This window comes from Microcaecilia unicolor, chromosome 6, assembly GCF_901765095.1.
Source record: "Microcaecilia unicolor chromosome 6, aMicUni1.1, whole genome shotgun sequence".
NCBI classification, from domain to species: Eukaryota; Metazoa; Chordata; class Amphibia; order Gymnophiona; family Siphonopidae; genus Microcaecilia; species Microcaecilia unicolor.
Window position 1 is genome coordinate 35,073,470 of NC_044036.1, and position 17,698 is coordinate 35,091,167.

General features: G+C 43.9%; 1 protein-coding gene across 6 annotated transcripts in view; it reads left to right on the forward strand.

The window, feature by feature from the left end:
- The window catches only part of MYSM1 (Myb like, SWIRM and MPN domains 1), a 62,377-nt gene that overhangs the window by 7,654 nt on the left and 37,025 nt on the right, over positions 1–17,698 (forward strand). For 5 of the 6 annotated variants that reach the window (XM_030206706.1, XM_030206711.1, XM_030206710.1 and 2 more), the window contains exons 4-10: positions 1,310–1,381; positions 1,548–1,574; positions 1,677–1,755; positions 7,856–7,954; positions 9,437–10,197; positions 14,184–14,314; positions 16,304–16,407. In XM_030206706.1, coding sequence (XP_030062566.1) covers positions 1,310–1,381; positions 1,548–1,574; positions 1,677–1,755; positions 7,856–7,954; positions 9,437–10,197; positions 14,184–14,314; positions 16,304–16,407 — 1,273 coding nt within the window. The remainder of the gene's footprint in view (positions 1–1,309; positions 1,382–1,547; positions 1,575–1,676; positions 1,756–7,855; positions 7,955–9,436; positions 10,198–14,183; positions 14,315–16,303; positions 16,408–17,698) is intronic. The other variant, XM_030206708.1, reaches the window with a different exon arrangement.

Here is a 17,698-nt window from a genome sequence, read left to right on the forward strand (position 1 = left end):
CTCACCTCGCTCCTTGTGAAAGAAGGGCAGCAGCGGCAGTCTGCAGATCGCCTCCCTTCGGGCCTTCCCTCCCTGTGTCCCGCCCTCGTCTGACGTAACTTGCGCGAGAGTGGGACACAGGGAGGGAAGCCCTGAAGTGAGGCTATCTGCAGACTGGCCCTGCTGCGCTTCTTTCACACGAAGCGAGGTCGAGGTGAGGCGCTATGATTTGAATTCAGGTGGGCACGGCCCGGTGGTGGAGGGGGGCGGCGACAACGATGACCCCGGGGGGCAGGAGCGGGGCCCCAGGGGGCAGGAGCGGGGCCCCGGGGGCAGCCTTGCCCCGGGCCCAGCCCAGTCTCTCGGCGGCCCTGCCGCCAGCCATTGACCTAGTGGTAAAGTTTCATATGGTAACCGGGCGGTAATGACCTACGCACGCCAAATGCCACTTTGCACACTTTGCACTTTGGACGCGCGCCAAAAATGAATTACCGCAAGAGCCACGCAGTAGCCGAGCAGTAATTCCATTTGGGCACGCGTAGACGCTTACACGACTTAGTAAAAGGGCCTCATAACGACATAGAGATGGTGGCAGGCTGAGATGATCCATTTGATCTGTCTAGAAAGATAGCTAGGGTTGTAACTGCTGTTTTTGTGTGCAAATGACTTCTCCCGGTCCCTGTGCCCACTCGAAGTGCAAAAAGGTTATTTCGATGCTGTTCCAAGCCGAGGTACCCAAAGCTTGGTTTCCATCCATGCTTCCTATACTCATCAGAATTGCAACAGTTTTCTGCCTCTGCATCTTTCTTCCAGACCAGTCAGATACCGTAGGCTGTGGCTGTCTCCTCTACTGCCTGTTTGTTTGACTGTTAACTGCCTTTTTCTCAACCTTCCTGTGTTACTTTCACCTTCTGCAAGCTGGGGAAACAGTGCCTCTGTAGCTCTACATCTGTCTTTGACCTCTTGGTTAAAGATCTACAATGTCAGGCTTTGGATAACGTCAACAGGGACAGCCACAGAGCTAATGGATGACATGCTAGTGCCTTTGTTCACCTAAAAGTTTTTTTAATAATAGCTGGACCAGATTAAAGGCTTTTGTGTGCTAGTTTCAGCTCATAGGCTGTAGTTTGGCCATTTCTGATAGTGCTAAACTTACTTACATAAGTACTTAATGCGGAGGTATACTACTTGTCTTTTGGTAGGTTTGTGGGTATGTAAGTCTGGCACATTTTATTACTAGTGTAGGATTAAATATTAGATAAAATTTGTGCTCTTTAGTTTTCCTTTTTTTAATTGTTATATAGCAAACATTCCTTAATAGGCTTTGCAGATATTATTTGTCTAATAAACCCCTTCCACACAAATTATGGCCCGATGCAGAAGAAAATGACAGGTTGAAAAGGTAAGTGCAGGAATCTTTCTGGTTATTTGCTTGAGGGAAAACTCAATGGGGAATAGAATCGGTAGAAATATTACAGCACGATGTTTCTAAAAACATCGTAACCTGTTTTGTCAAAAATTCACACTATAAGTATATTTTAAGAATAGATTTTGTGTTTATTCCACAGTCCCCAAAAGAAACCAGTAAAAGTCACGTATGTATCTTTTTTTTCTTTTAAACTAATCTGCTATAATAAATAGTGGCATTCCTTCTTCTTTAAATATAATTAAGACCATTTTCCTTTTTCATCATTTAGGTTGCGTACTCCTGCTAAGCCAGGCAGCAGTCCAATAAAGTGGAGTAATGAAGAAAAGGAGCTGTTTGACCAAGGACTAGTATGTATTTTAATGCTTGAGAATCTGTGTACATTTCATATAGTATGGTGTATTAACAGGTCAATCGATGCGTACACAGAAGAAGCAAATCCTCGCAGGATGGAAGATGAGTGACGCAACAGCAGAGAAGACTCAAAAAATCAACAGAGCTCTTTTCACACGGGCTTTTGCTTAGAGCCCAGAAGCCTAAGCGAGTTTTTCATCTATTTTGATGCACGGAGTGCCCAGTTCGCTTTTTGCTTTCTTCGTTTAAACTACAAACACTGTTCCAAATGGACATTTCACTACAACTTAAGAGACTCCTGATGCAGGCCTTGTTGGCCGAAACACAGCTGTGTCGGGTCTCGTTTGCTTCGCAATAAACATTTTGACCTTCTGGAGCATCGTCTGTTGATTTTTGAGTCATCTTCGCTGTTTTGTCAGAGATGAATTAAATGTTTTACACCAAGCGCACTATTGGAGCAAAGTTTAAAAAATGTTTATGTACATTTCACCAGATTTATCTATTCCCCACCCCACCCCATACAAAGCCGTGCTAGCGGCTGCCGGTGAGGTAATGCCGACACAGCCCATTCAAAATTAATGGGCTGTGTCAGCATTGCCACGCAGCTTTGTAAAAGTGGGAGGGGGTAGAAAGGTAAGGTGTATAGGCAAAAACCAGGCATAGTCAAACACTTTGGAGTTTTTACTAATGGCTGGTGTGCACTGTCTGCTGCAGGGCCCATAGGAATAAAATGGGCCCTGCAGCAGAAAACACATATAACCATTAGTAAATGACCTCCTTTGAGAGTAGAAAGTTGATTAGAATAAAAGAGAAATGAGCTCAGAAAATATTGATTTATGCTTTTATTAAATAATTCAAAAAATATAAGGCATTATTAAATTAAATCAAAACTATATATATACTAGTAAGAAATGCCCCTTCAATCTGTTCAGAACTCTGCTGCACGTCTCATATTCCGCCTGAACCGATATACTCGTATCACCCCTCTTCTCAGGTCACTTCACTGGCTTCCAATCAGATACCGCATACAGTTCAAGCTTCTCCTTCTTACCTACAAATGCACTCAGTCTGCAGCCCCTCATTACCTATCTACCCTCATTTCCCCTTACGTTCCCACCCGTAACCTCCGCTCACAGGACAAATCCCTCCTCTCAGTACCCTTCTCCACCACCGCCAACTCCAGACTCTGCTCATTCTGTCTCGCCTCACCCTATGCGTGGAATAAACTTCCTGAGCCCTTACGCCAAGCCCCCCCACCTACCCATCTTCAAATCCTTGCTCAAAGCCCACCTCTTTAATGTTGCTTTCGGCACCTAACCTTTATACCTTTCAGGAAATCTAGACTGCCCCTATTTGACTGACTGTACATTTGTCCTTTAGATTGTAAGCTCCTTTGAGCAGGGACTGTTCTTCTATGTTAAATTGTACAGCGCTGCGTAACCCTAGTAGTGCTTTAGAAATGTCAAGTAGTAGTAGTAAATGCCCGTTTCGGGAAAAAATGAAACGGGCGCTAGCAAGGTAATCAATCCCCCCCCCCCCCCCCCCACCATCCTCCCTCCCTCCTGAGTTCCAGACCTCCGTCCCTCCCGAGTTCCATCGCCCCCTGTCCCTCCCTCCATTCCTCACTAACTTGTTTGCGAGTTTGTGGTCAAAGTTCGCAGCGCTGTTTCCGCTGCTGCTGTCCGAATCTCTGCAAGTTGGAACTCGTGCGTTGTGCTTTTGCCGCCCCGCCCTTGACGTAATTCGCAACCCCTCCCTCAACGTCATCGCATTTTGACGTGAGGGCTATGACTGCAGGGCAAACCGGATATCTCGGGCACCTCATCCGGCTTGAGGCTTCATTGGAACGTTGGAGGTGCGTTTTATATATATAGATATTAAAAAAAAAAAAAAACCAGACTTAACTGTGCACACATCAGAAACACCAGTTGATGAAAGAGAGGTGTTGAAGAGTCACTGTGAGTTACAACATTGTAGAAACAGAACATAGAAACTCTTAGGGCCCTGTTGACTAAGATGCGCTAGTGTTTTTAGCATGTTCTAAACAGCACTTGCTAATAGTGTAGACAGCCATAGGAATATTATGGGCGTCTACACAGCGCATGCGTTTTAACGCGCCTCTTAGTAAACAGGGCCCTTAATTTATTTGGTATTTCACTCAGAAAGGACTGCCTAAGGGAGTGTAAAATACTAGTACAAATGGTGGTGGTGATTTAGGGGGGGGGGGGGGCTTATAATTATCTAATAGATAAACTCTTTTTTTTTTTTTTTTTTCCCATCAGGGAAGGAAGGTATATATGTGTGTTGGTAAGAATCAGAAGTCCCAACTTTAAATTATAATTTAAGAAATCTTTTACAAAAGTATGTTAAGCAGTTAATGCATCAGTTAGCACATGTTAACTGCTACCACACAAAAGTGCTGTTTCTGCAGTGGTTTAGCAGTTAGTATGTGCTAATTCACACGTTAAATGCACTTTGTATATATGAGGGAGTGGGAACTAGGCGGGCCAAGGGCAAAGGATGAGCGTGGATAAGTATACTGTCATTGTGTGATATACAGTGGTGGAAATAAGTATTTGATCCCTTGCTGATTTTGTAAGTTTGCCCACTGACAAAGACATGAGCAGCCCATAATTGAAGGGTAGGTTATTGGTAACAGTGAGAGATAGCACATCACAAATTAAATCCGGAAAATCACATTGTGGAAAGTATATGAATTTATTTGCATTCTGCAGAGGGAAATAAGTATTTGATCCCCCACCAACCAGTAAGAGATCTGGCCCCTACAGACCAGGTAGATGCTCCAAATCAACTCGTTACCTGCATGACAGACAGCTGTCGGCAATGGTCACCTGTATGAAAGACACCTGTCCACAGACTCAGTGAATCAGTCAGACTCTAACCTCTACAAAATGGCCAAGAGCAAGGAGCTGTCTAAGGATGTCAGGGACAAGATCATACACCTGCACAAGGCTGGAATGGGCTACAAAACCATCAGTAAGACGCTGGGCGAGAAGGAGACAACTGTTGGTGCCATAGTAAGAAAATGGAAGAAGTACAAAATGACTGTCAATCGACAAAGATCTGGGGCTCCACGCAAAATCTCACCTCGTGGGGTATCCTTGATCATGAGGAAGGTTAGAAATCAGCCTACAACTACAAGGGGGGAACTTGTCAATGATCTCAAGGCAGCTGGGAGCACTGTCACCACGAAAACCATTGGTAACACATTACGACATAACGGATTGCAATCCTGCAGTGCCCGCAAGGTCCCCCTGCTCCGGAAGGCACATGTGACGGCCCGTCTGAAGTTTGCCAGTGAACACCTGGATGATGCCGAGAGTGATTGGGAGAAGGTGCTGTGGTCAGATGAGACAAAAATTGAGCTCTTTGGCATGAACTCAACTCGCCGTGTTTGGAGGAAGAGAAATGCTGCCTATGACCCAAAGAACACCGTCCCCACTGTCAAGCATGGAGGTGGAAATGTTATGTTTTGGGGGTGTTTCTCTGCTAAGGGCACAGGACTACTTCACCGCATCAATGGGAGAATGGATGGGGCCATGTACCGTACAATTCTGAGTGACAACCTCCTTCCCTCCGCCAGGGCCTTAAAAATGGGTCGTGGCTGGGTCTTCCAGCACGACAATGACCCAAAACATACAGCCAAGGCAACAAAGGAGTGGCTCAGGAAGAAGCACATTAGGGTCATGGAGTGGCCTAGCCAGTCACCAGACCTTAATCCCATTGAAAACTTATGGAGGGAGCTGAAGCTGCGAGTTGCCAAGCGACAGCCCAGAACTCTTAATGATTTAGAGATGATCTGCAAAGAGGAGTGGACCAAAATTCCTCCTGACATGTGTGCAAACCTCATCATCAACTACAGAAGACGTCTGACCGCTGTGCTTGCCAACAAGGGTTTTGCCACCAAGTATTAGGTCTTGTTTGCCAGAGGGATTAAATACTTATTTCCCTCTGCAGAATGCAAATAAATTCATATACTTTCCACAATGTGATTTTCCGGATTTAATTTGTGATGTGCTATCTCTCACTGTTACCAATAACCTACCCTTCAATTATGGGCTGCTCATGTCTTTGTCAGTGGGCAAACTTACAAAATCAGCAAGGGATCAAATACTTATTTCCACCACTGTAGATAAGGCAGGGGCGTAGCCAGACAACAGATTTTGGGTGGGCCTAGGCAAGAAGTGAGTGGGCACCAAGTGTTCTCCCCCCCCCCCCCCCCCCCCAAAAAAAAAATATATATATATCTCAGCTGGTAGGAAAACGCTTCTTTCCACCTTTGGCAGTGCAGCAGGAATACGCTGAAAACTGAGCACGAGCAGGTACCGGTATTGTGGAGAGTAGCGTTTTCGTTACCATCAGAGGGAGGTCTTCAGCTGGTGGAGTTTGGGATCCCCACCAGCTACCACTAAACGTGCTACTATTAGGTGGGCCTGAACCCTAAGGCCCACCCAGGCCCACCTGTGGCTACGCCACTGACATAAGGGCCCTTTTACTAAGCTGCTTAGGCGCCTATGTGTGCCCAACCCGCACCGATACATGTGTCTATACCAGCACAGGCCACTCTTCGGCGCACCTGAGTATAAGGACCCCATAGTGCACTCCGTCCCTTGCGCAGTTAGTGTAGGTTCACAGTCTGTTTTACCTGTTTTCAACATGTATTACACACACATATTCTAAGTGGATCAGCTTGCCCTCTATTCTGGACTTTTCTCCACTACTGTTTTCCTCTGACAATTTATCATCACTTGAAAGCAAAAGTCTCGCATGTGCAATTTTTGCATTATATAAGATAGACACATATCTCAGTGCACCACAGTAAGATCTCTTTGAATACCACACTCTTGTAACAGCTGAAATGCCATATCTCGATTAAAAAGTTAAAATTTTTGATGTGTTATTGGTGATGTATAATAAATGCATTAAACATCTCATTTTCTTTGTTTTTGAATTGAGCATATATACTACACTCTAGCTTTAAAGCAATGATAGTCTTCAGATTATGAGGTCTTCGTTGTAAGAGAGATTGATTTTGGGCCATAGTTTTGTTTTATTTTCCAGAACAGAATTTAATTCATCGATTCAGAGGCCTTCCATTTACTTTCTTATCTGCAAGTTTTACAGCCTTGGCTGCTTAGATTCTGTCTAGAATTAATGTGTCCCATAAAAGCACTGTATATACTCTCATACAGGTTGCAAAATGTTTGACTATTTTTAAGGTCAAATGGAGGGGAGGGGCGACCTATATATGAGTTTACCAGCTTTCCTTTCCCACCCATCGTGGTTCCAGCATCTTTTCCACTCCCCCCTCCCCCAAGATGTCTTCTCCAGTTTGGCAGGCAGCAGCTACATGCATAGTGTTCCCTTCCCCATGCCCTTGCTTTCCTTTATACCTCTTCCCAGGACTCCAGAGCAGTTTCTGTGCCAGTGCAGGGCCTTCTTGTACAGGCCCGTAGTCAGGCATACTGCGTATTCTTGCCATCTTCTTCTTTGGAAATGCTTCACGGGAGCTTCTGTGATGCATTTCCTGTCAGATAGAAGGCAAGCTGTGGCAGTGCACTAGAGTACAGACCTATACAGGAAGGGAAATGCGAGACCTGTGGATAGACAGGGCAACCTATAAGCAACTGATCACATATGGACATAGAAATTAAGGAGAAATGTGACCTATGCAGGGGGGGTGATATATAGGCAAGTATATACAATATTTAGTACTCCATACTGACTCTTGCTAAAAATAAGATTTGATGCAGCACAGTGAAATACTTTACACATTTAATCATGTAATTGATTTAGGAATACGGTCACAGTTTATGGATAGGCAGCAGTATTTGAAAAGAAGTGTTCTTGCATACTTAGGTCAGGCCCTTTGAGGCTAGATTTTTTTTTTTTTTTTTTTTCTTGGTTGCTTATTGAGTGGCACCAATTTTTAGCTAAATTGGTTATAATTGAAGTTTGATTTAATGTCTGTTATATTTTTCTAAATTTCTATTTCTGTAGCTTTAAGTGCAACATGACAGCAGCATTTTGTCCTGTTTGGGTTTTTTTTTTTTTTTTTTTTTTTGCTTCTTATAGGCTAAATTTGGCCGAAGGTGGACAAAAATTGCAAAGTTAATTGGAAGCCGCACAGTTCTACAAGTAAAGAACTATGCCAGGCATTACTTGAAGAACAAGGTGAGAGTAATGTACCTTTCTTTTTTTTTTGTATGCTAAAAAAAATTATTCAATTCCTGACCAGCATAGAACTGGAAGACTAATAACAGTCCTCAACAAGAAAGGAGTTGCAATATGATTCACTGGAGCTCATGTTAATGTAATCCAGCAATCATGAAAGTTCACGTAATTTGAGGATGCATTGAGGGCAGTACCAAGCCCCCTCATTCCCCAAATTCTTTGGGATGCTTTCAAATTCTATAGCATCATAGTGGATGAAGAGGAGTCAGAGGAATAGACAGTTCTATCTCAAGTAAAGAAAAAAATTATTTATATGATGTGTCGCTGATCCTAGAAAAGTCAGTCTGTCACTGGAACATGGGCACGGTACACATGTGTTCCTCTAGCTGTTTGGGTAATCTGAGGCCAAGAGCAGTGCTGCAGGAAGAGGAGAAAGCATGCTGGGAGAGGGAAGGGAAAGAGAGAGTATGTGTCTTGGAGGGCGGAAAGGGGGAGGGGGAGAGAGTGTCCATAAGGAGGAGGAAGAAGTGAGATATGGCATGTGCCCTTGGTGGAGGAAAGAGGGTGAATGTGTGTGCATACCTGGAGTTAGAGGGAGAGAGAAAATGTGCTAGAAGAGGGGAATATGAAGTGTGATATTGGAGAAAGGATGGGAAAGAAGAGGGGAAAGCTGTGTGGAAGAAGGAAGGAAATGAAAGAGGGATAAAACATGATGAGGGAGGGTAGGGAAGAGCGATGATTGAGAAGGGCAGAGAGAGAGAGAAGGAAGGAAGGACGGACAGTGTGAAGGAGGGAGAGAATGAGGGAAAGGAAGAATTAGAGAAGAGGTGGGGTGGAAGGATATTGTGGGAGAGGAGAACAATATAGATAGGATAAAGAGAAACGCAAAGAAAAGGAAAAATAAAAAGTGGAACATAAGGATAAATTAAAAAAAGACAAAGAAATGCTGAGAAAACAGAAGAATGAAACTTAGAAATCAGGTGGGAGAGGAAATGTGGGCAAAGGAAAAATGAATTCATAAGAAAAAGCTGGAAGAATAAAACTAAAAGAATAAAGAAAACTAAAGAAATTGAAGAAGGATCATAGAAATATAAAGGAAGACAATGAGAAAAAAAGATGCAGAGGTTTGAAAATGCTTTATTATATTTGGACGTACTTTTAGTCTTATTGCTCTGCTGCAGCTACAACCAAACAGGCAGGAAGGTTGAGGGTGATAGAGATTGCTAGTGAATGTCATTGTTTGGGGGGAGGGAGAGAGAAAACTAATGAATGTCATTGTTTGGGGGGAGGGAGAGAGAAAACTAATGAATGTCAGTGTGAGGGATGGGGAAGAAAGTTCACCCTGCCTACTCCCCTCCAAACGAAGCAGGCAAACTATTCCCATGGTTGTGAATTATTTAATACAATCAAACGCTCATTAACCTGTGATCTGTCATGATAGGAACATCTAAGTTTTCAATGAAATCTTTGTATTTTTCATAGTCGAAATTGGAGGAGTCTGAGAAAGAAGAAATGAATCAGACTAGCACCACCCACCTGCACGTGGAAGATGACTTGGGGGAGGAAGATGTGATGGTGCCAACAGCATCTGCACAGTTAAGGGGCCGTGCCGATCCCAACTTGAACGCAGTGAAAATTGAAAAATTGTCGGATGATGAAGACATTGACATCACAGATGACACTGGCGAGCTATCAACCAATGAACTGCCCAACCAGCCTGAATTGATTGCATCATCAGACATCCCCAATAGTTCATCCGTGGAGACCAGTCACTATGTATATATGTTGGAGCCTGATGGACAATTGGATGGCCTTCCCATATCTACACTGAACAAAATGCCAGTGCCTCAGCCCGCTGAGGTGGTGGACTTAAGGACTCCGGGAGTGGGAAATATATGCTGTCAGAAAATAGACTCAAATATGGCAGACCCAGATGGCCTCTTGGAAAGGAAAGGACATGAAATGGGGGATGCCGAAACTGTAAATCAATTGCCTGATCAGAAACTTGGCCAAGAGGAGAATGAATTGGTAGACAGTGAAATGCTTTTACTGCCCTCTTTCCAGCTGGATGAGGATAATCAGGAGGAAGAGGAGGAGCTAAAGCCACCTGACCAGGAAGTGGAAATAGACAGAAATGTTATTATGGAAGATGAAAAACAAGCCATTCCAGAATTCTTCGAAGGGCGTCAAACAAAAACGCCAGAACGTTACTTAAAGATTAGAAACTACATACTGGATCAATGGTAAGATGGTCTACATGTATTCTAACGGGTCTCCTGGATGAACAAACTGTCCCTGCTGCTGTTGCCCAGAATCGAAAATCACTGCTTTAGAATTGTCAGATTTTGCTATTTTGGGGTTAATTTTATAACTAGATGCAGATGTCAAAAGTAGAAAAAGTTGCTTATTTATAATGTAGGCCCCCCAGAAACAAGCATGGTATCATACGTTTACACCTTTCTGAATTGGTGTAAGTATTTGCTTATTTTGAAAACTGTTCATATATTGTAATTCTGCCTGAATTATACTCCTGAGAACCTCTGTGCGTAGTCCACATAAAAGTAATCACTATCTTTGGGCATGTATTCCCTTACGGAGTGGAGGAGTAGCCTAGTGGTTAGTGCAGTGGACTTTGATCCTGGGGAACTGAGTTCGATTCCCACTTCAGCTCCTTGTGACTCTGGGCAAGTCACTTAACCCTCCATTGCCCCTTGTACAAAATAAGTACCTGAATATATGTAAACCGTTTTGAATGTAGTTGCAAAAACCTCAGGCGATATATCAAGTCCCATTTCCCTTTCCCCTTACCCTAAACCCTTTTCTGCATGTAAACTATTCTTTATATAATTACCCCTTTTGGGGTAAAGTCAAAATACTGCAAAACAGTCTCTGCTTAAATATAGTGCACTTATCTTAGCAAATGTCCATTAACATTCTTGAGCCCTCCTTTCCAGATAAAAGATGCCCAGAACAACGGTGGCCAGTGTTTTGCTCTGCTTCATCAGGGTCTGAAAATACTGGGGCTGTAAAACATACATATCAAAAATTAGCACTAAATACACAGACACTTATTACGATTCTTAACAACTCACTTCTCTTCTCAGCGCTATATAACTTAGCTGCTGGAAAATGGCTCTCGTACTACAATCAAAGATGGCTGCTATATATAAGTGATGACATCAGACACTTAGAAGTTCTTCAACCAATCAGTGGCTGAACGGGTCACTGTACATTATATTGAAAAGAAAATCAGAAGAAATGACACCATTCAACACGGTAGTTCAATTCCATTGGTTCAAGAGAATTTAAATAAAAAATCCATTTTTGTTCACTTTGAAGTATCTATTCCTCCCCCCTCCCCCTCCATGTAATAGTGCTGTTCATTGCAGTACAACACATCACAGTTGCCAATGGAAATACCGTTCTTTGAATTTAACTGAGCACAAAAGTTCTGTTTAATCTAGTTGAAAGCTTACAGGTAGTCTGTCCAAGATAAAGTTTTTTTTTTTTACAGGGGCATACTGAACAATACACAACATAGTCAGAATTACACGAAGTATTTGTTCTCAATGTGTATTCTTTATCAGAGGTTTCAAGCATAATGTCACAGAAACTACATTCGCCATATTTTCCGTGACCCGTGGGTATTGGATTTACATCCATTTTTTAAATCAGAAGTTTAGAAGGACTTGCACTCCTTTAAATTCCTATCCTGGCTGTAAGCAAACGTTACCGTACATAAGTATTGCCACATTGGGACAGACCAAATCCTGTTTCCAAAAGTGGCAAATCCAGGTCACAAATACATGGCAAGATCCCGAAAAAGTTCAATACATTTTATGCCGCTTATCCCAGAAATAAGCAGTGGATTTTCCCCAAGTCAATTTATAGTCTATGGACTTTTCCTTTAGGAAGCTGTCCAGGCCTTTTTTAAACCCAACTAAGCTAAACGCCTTTACCACATTCTCTGGCAATGAATTCTAGAGTTTAATTACATGTTGAGTGAAGAACAATTTTCTCCGATTAATATTAAATTTACTACTTTGTAGCTTCTTCGCATTCCCCTAGTATTTTTGGAACAAGTAAACAAATGATTCACGTCTACACTTTCCACTCCACTCATTATTTTATAGACCTCTAACATATCTCCCCTCAGCTGTCCTTTCTCCAAGCTGAAGAGCCCTACCCAGATTCAGCCTTTCCTCATAGGGAAGTCATCCCATCCCCTTTATCATTTTCATCGCCCTTCTCTGTACCTTTTTTAATTCTACTGTATCTTTTTTGAGATGCTGCAACCAGAATTGAACACTATATTCGAGGTGCGGTCGCAACATGGAACCATACAAAGGCATTATAAGGTCCTCATTTTTGTTTTCCATTCCTTTCCTAATAATACCTAACATTCTATTTGCTTTCTTAGCCGCAGCAGCACACTGAACAGAAGGTTTCAATGTATCATCAACGACGACACCTAGATCCCTTTCTTGGTCAGTGACTCCTAATGTGGAACCTTGTATGACTTAGCTATAATTCGGGTTCCTTTTTCCCACATGCATCACTTTGCACTTGCTCACATTAAATGTCATCTGCCATTTAGACGCCCAGTCTCCCAGTCTCGTAAGGTCCTCTTGAAATTTTTCACAAACCTCCTTTGATTTAACAACTTTGAATAACTTTGTGTTGTCAGCAAATTTAATTTAATACCTCACTAGTTACTCCCATCTCTAGGTCATTTATAAATATGTTAAAAAGCAGCGGTCCTAGCAGAGACCCCTGGGGAACCCCACTAACTACCCTTCTCCATTGAGAATACTGACCATTTAAACCTACTCTGTTTTCTATCTTTTAACCAGTTTTTAATACACAATAGGACAGTACCTCCTATCCCATGACTCTCCAATTTCTTCTGGAGTCTTTCATGAGGTACTTTGTCAAACGCCTTCTGAAAATCCAGATACACAGTATCAATCGGCTCACCGTTATCCACAAGTTTGTTCACCCCTTCAAAGAAATGAAATAGATTGATGAGGCAAGATTTTCCTTCACTAAATCCATGTTGGCTTTGTCTCATTAATCCATGCTTTTGAATATGCTCTATAATTTTTTTTCTTTATAATACACTCTACCGTTTTGCCCGGCACCGACGTCAGACTCACCAGTGTATAATTTCCCGGATCTCCTCTGGAACCTTTTTTAAAAATTGGGGTTACATGGCCACCCTCCAATCTTCCGGTACCATGCTCGATTTTAAGGATAAATTGTCATCTTCCTGTCTCCATGCATATCTCCCTGTCCCTCATCCACCCGACTCTTCCTGTCTCTCACCTATCAAGCCCCATCCTGTTAGACTGTCACTGGAATGCTTTGATGTTTCACTTATATATACTGTCATCTACCAACATTTGCTTATTTCCGATCTGACGAAGAAGGGCAACCTTCAAAAGCTAATCAAGAAATGTATTAAGTTATGGCCAATAAAAAAAAAGGTATCATCTTATTTTCTTTTCCATGTTTTATTTTGGTTTTTTTTTTTTTGTTACATTTGTACCCCGCGCTTTCCCACTCATGGCAGGCTCAATCGGCTTACATGGGGCAATGGAGGGTTAAGTGACTTGCCCAGAGTCACAAGGAGCTGCCTGTGCCTGAAGTGGGAATCGAACTCAGTTCCTCAGTTCCCCAGGACCAAAGTCCACCACCCTAACCACTAGGCCACTCCTCCACTCCTTTCTATTGATTAAGGATAAATTATATATTACTAACAATAGTTCCACAAGTTCATTTTTCAGTTCTATCAGTATTCTGGGATGAATACCATCTGGTCCAGGAGATTTGCTACTCTTCAATTTGTAGAAGTGCCCCATTACATCCTCTAGGTTTATAAGAGATTTCATTCAGTTTCTCCGACTCGTCAGCTTTGAATACCATTTCCGGCACCGGTATCTCTCCCAAGTCTTCCTCGGTGAAGACCGAAGCAAAGAATTCATTTAATCTCTCTGCTATGGCTTTGTCTTCCCTGATCACACAGTTGCTTTAACCTCCAGTTATTAGAACCAATAGAGTTTTCAAGAGTGTATTAGCCATTATGTGTAATGCTGTTTTCAAAAACTTGGTCTCCTCTTTCCCTGGAAGGCAGCCATGAAAGCTCTCCTTGAAATGTTATTTGCCAGAAAATATTCACAAAAAGTAGCTGTTCCTTTCCTTAATATTGTTGATCTTTTCCTTTATCTAGGGATAGGTGCAAGCCCAGGTATCTGAATAAGACCTCTGTACGCCCAGGCCTGAAGAACTGTGGTGATGTTAACTGTATAGGACGAATACACACATACCTGGAGCTGATCGGAGCGATCAACTTTGGCTGCGGTAAGTTCTTAACTTCTGCCAGTCCTTTGAGAGTGCTTCTACACAAGCGCTACACAACCGAATGGACACTCTGTGTGTGAGTTGGCTCTCTGTGTGTCTAAGACCAGGAGAGTAGAGAAAAGGTTAAAAAAAGTAGTTTGAAAGGAGCAATTCCTTAAAAGCTTTATTTAAATAAATTGAAGTTTCTAAGCTCAAAAGCTGGAACTGCTTCTCCCATAGAAGTGCATTGGGGCAGTTTTGGGAGCAGATTATTTCTCTAGAGCCCCCAGTCCTCGATCTGACCTGTTTTTGAACCTGATGTCTTTTCACCCCTTCTTCCCACACACCACTTTATGTTGCAAAGAATTTATAAAATGATGCAAGTAAAATACCTCTAGGATAGAGACCTGTAGGCATCACTTAAATTTGACTTGTATTGAAGCAGTAGAATGCACTATTTTAACAGCCAACAAGCAATCCTGAAAATTAATTTTGTAGAAATCCTGTTTTATTGAATATACATGACTGGGAACATCAGACATGTAACTGGGTCAGACTAAAGGGAGGCTGTATTTTAGTTTTGGTGCGCTGAAATTGGTATTCGGCCGTACTTTATTTTCATCTGAAAATGCCAGTGCATTTGTGGCTGAAACCAAAGCTTAGTACTGTGTCCCCATAGCAGGGTCGCCGAGAGGGGGGGACGGGGGGGGGGGGGACAAAATTCCCCGGGCCTCCAAGGGGGGCCCGGCGCCGCAGTCCCTGATCTCACTTGCCCTTGGCTCCGCCCCCGAGGTCGCCGCGCCGCTGTCCCCACCCGCCCCCCTCCATCCACCACCGGGCCGGGCCCCCTGCATTGAAATCATCACAGCGCCTCACCTGTCACCTCCGTGACTGAAAGCGCAGCAGTGGCAGATCGGATTCGCTTCCCTTCGGGCCTTCCCTCCCTGTGTCCCGCCCTCGTCTGATGTAACTTCCGCGAGGATGGGACACAGGGAGGGAAGGCCCGAAGGGAAGCGAATCCGATCTGCCACTGCTGCGCTTTCAGTCACTGAGGTGACAGGTGATGCACTGTGATGATTTCAATACAGAGGGCCCAGGCCGCTGGCGGACGGAGGGGGGCCCGGCCCAGTCTCTCGGCGGCCCTGCCCCATAGCATTAACCTCTAAACAGGATCAGGCTCCACCCACCCACAAACAAGATCAGCCCCCCCCATCCCAGACCCACCTGTAGGCTCTCCAAGCCCACAGTCACTCCTGCCCTTGCCACCTCTTTAAGCAGAATGACTACTGTGTCCTCCTGCTTGAGGTTCAGCAGCCATTAAAGATTGGAGCCAGCATGGACTGGAGATAGCTCCTGCCTCGACTACACCAGTAGACCACCAGGGACTCTTAAGGTAGACTCTGGGGAGGGACCTGTGAGTGTGTTCAGGGACTGCGTCTGTTAGAGGAGGGAGTGGAGGCTGTTACTATTTGAGGGTGGGGCCAGAAACAGTGGTGGTTTTCGGCCACAGATTCCGTTTTGGCCGAAACAGAAAAAAACCCAGTTTCGGTCACCCACTAGGTCAGACCGTGCCATTCCCTACTCCTTACATACTTGAATTATTTTCTGCTGTCGGGAGATCAGGTCTAATCCATCTAATCTTTCATCTAAACTAAGCTATTAAGTCCTACTTTCAAATATATTTTGCTTTAACATGTATTAGTGATTTTTCTCAGTCATTTTGTATGCAACAAAAGGTATTAATAATAGTATGTGTATTCGGTTTCAGAAAACTGTTCTGAGGCTGACTTCAGAAGAACACAAATATGTGAACTGTTGTAGATTAAAGCCGTCGTGGCTGCTGTTGAACATCAGGTTTTGACTTTTAAGCTTTAGCAAAACAATAATTGATTTTTGTTTGTTTTCGCAAGACTGAGTTTTTAGTATTGTTTGTAGTGTATTTTTCTATTGATTGCATAAATAATATAACATCCTGTAATACTGTACTGCCTGCTTTTTCTATTCCTCCAGAACAGGCCATATACAGCAGGCCACGACCGGCAGAGAAAACGAGATCCAGAGAAGGAAAAGATACAATAGAAGCCTACCAGCTGGCTCAGCGTTTGCAGTCCATGGTATGATGAAATTTGGAGTACGGGGTGGGGCAAGAGGGAAGGGAATAAAGAGCAGTCATTATGCTGGTGATTCTATAGAACTCGGTCTGTATGAGAGCACATTCTTGCTTCAGTCTGCTATTAGTATCATAGTAACATAGTAGATGACGGCAGAAAAAGACCTGCACGGTCCATCCAGTCTGCCCAACAAGATAAACTCATATGTGCTACTTTTTGTGTATACCTTACCTTGATTTGTATCTGTCATTTTCAGGGCACAGACCGTATAAGTCTGCCCAGCACTATCCCCGCCTCCCAACCAGCCCCCCCCCCCCCCCCCCCCCCCCCCCCCCCCACCGGCTGTGCCACCCAATCTCGGCTAAGCTTCTGAGGATCCATTCCCTCGGAACAGGATTCCTTTATGTTTATCCCACGCATGTTTTCTGCAGTTCACCTCTAAATCTTTCTCTTTAAAAAAAATCTGTGGGAATTTCTTAATGGTTTTCTTCCATATCATCAAGCTGATCAATCCATAGACTGGTGGGTTGTGTCCATCTACCAGCAGGTGGAGATAGAGAGCAAACTTTTGCCTCCCTATATGTGGTCATGTGCTGCCGGAAACTCCAGTATGTTCTCTATCTCAGCAGGTGGTGGTCACACACAGCAGCAGCTCTGGCTAGGCCTCCAAGCCTAATTTTTAGGTTTTGTTGAGTGCCTGGGGTTGAGGGCTCTTTGAGCAAGTGCAAACCTGGTGGTGCCAGGTCCCTCCTTTTCTCCCCCCTCCCGCTGGCTCCGTTAAAAAAAAAAAAAAAAAAAAAATTTTGAACGTCCTTAAAGGCGTTTATTTCGATGTTTATTTAAACGTTTATTGCAGCTGCTCACTGGGACACCAGGTCGTTACAGCTCGGAGCGGCAAGCAGGTAATTTTTACCTTTTTATAGCGGGCAGGGGGTTCCCCGATTCTTCTCCTCGTGGCATATGGCGTCGGAGGGCGAGGGCGCAAAGAGTCGCTCCCCGGATCGCTTGAGCGCTTCTAGAGGGGATGCGGGGGTCTTAAAGCCTGATTCGCCCTTGTTGGGTGACAGTTTTGTGACCGATGAATGTCCCGGTCCTTCCTCCGGCGTGGCGGTTTTTCCCGCCATAAACGCCCATCCCCCGCTCCTCGCCTCCGCCATCTTGGCCGGCCACGCGGCTCGGACGGCTTCTTCTTGGGCCGCCCTTGAGGTTGGAGACATTAATGCCATGAACGCCCTTAATTTGGGCGACGGCACAAAAGCGGCTAAAGTTAAGCGCCGTTCTTCCCGCGCGGCTC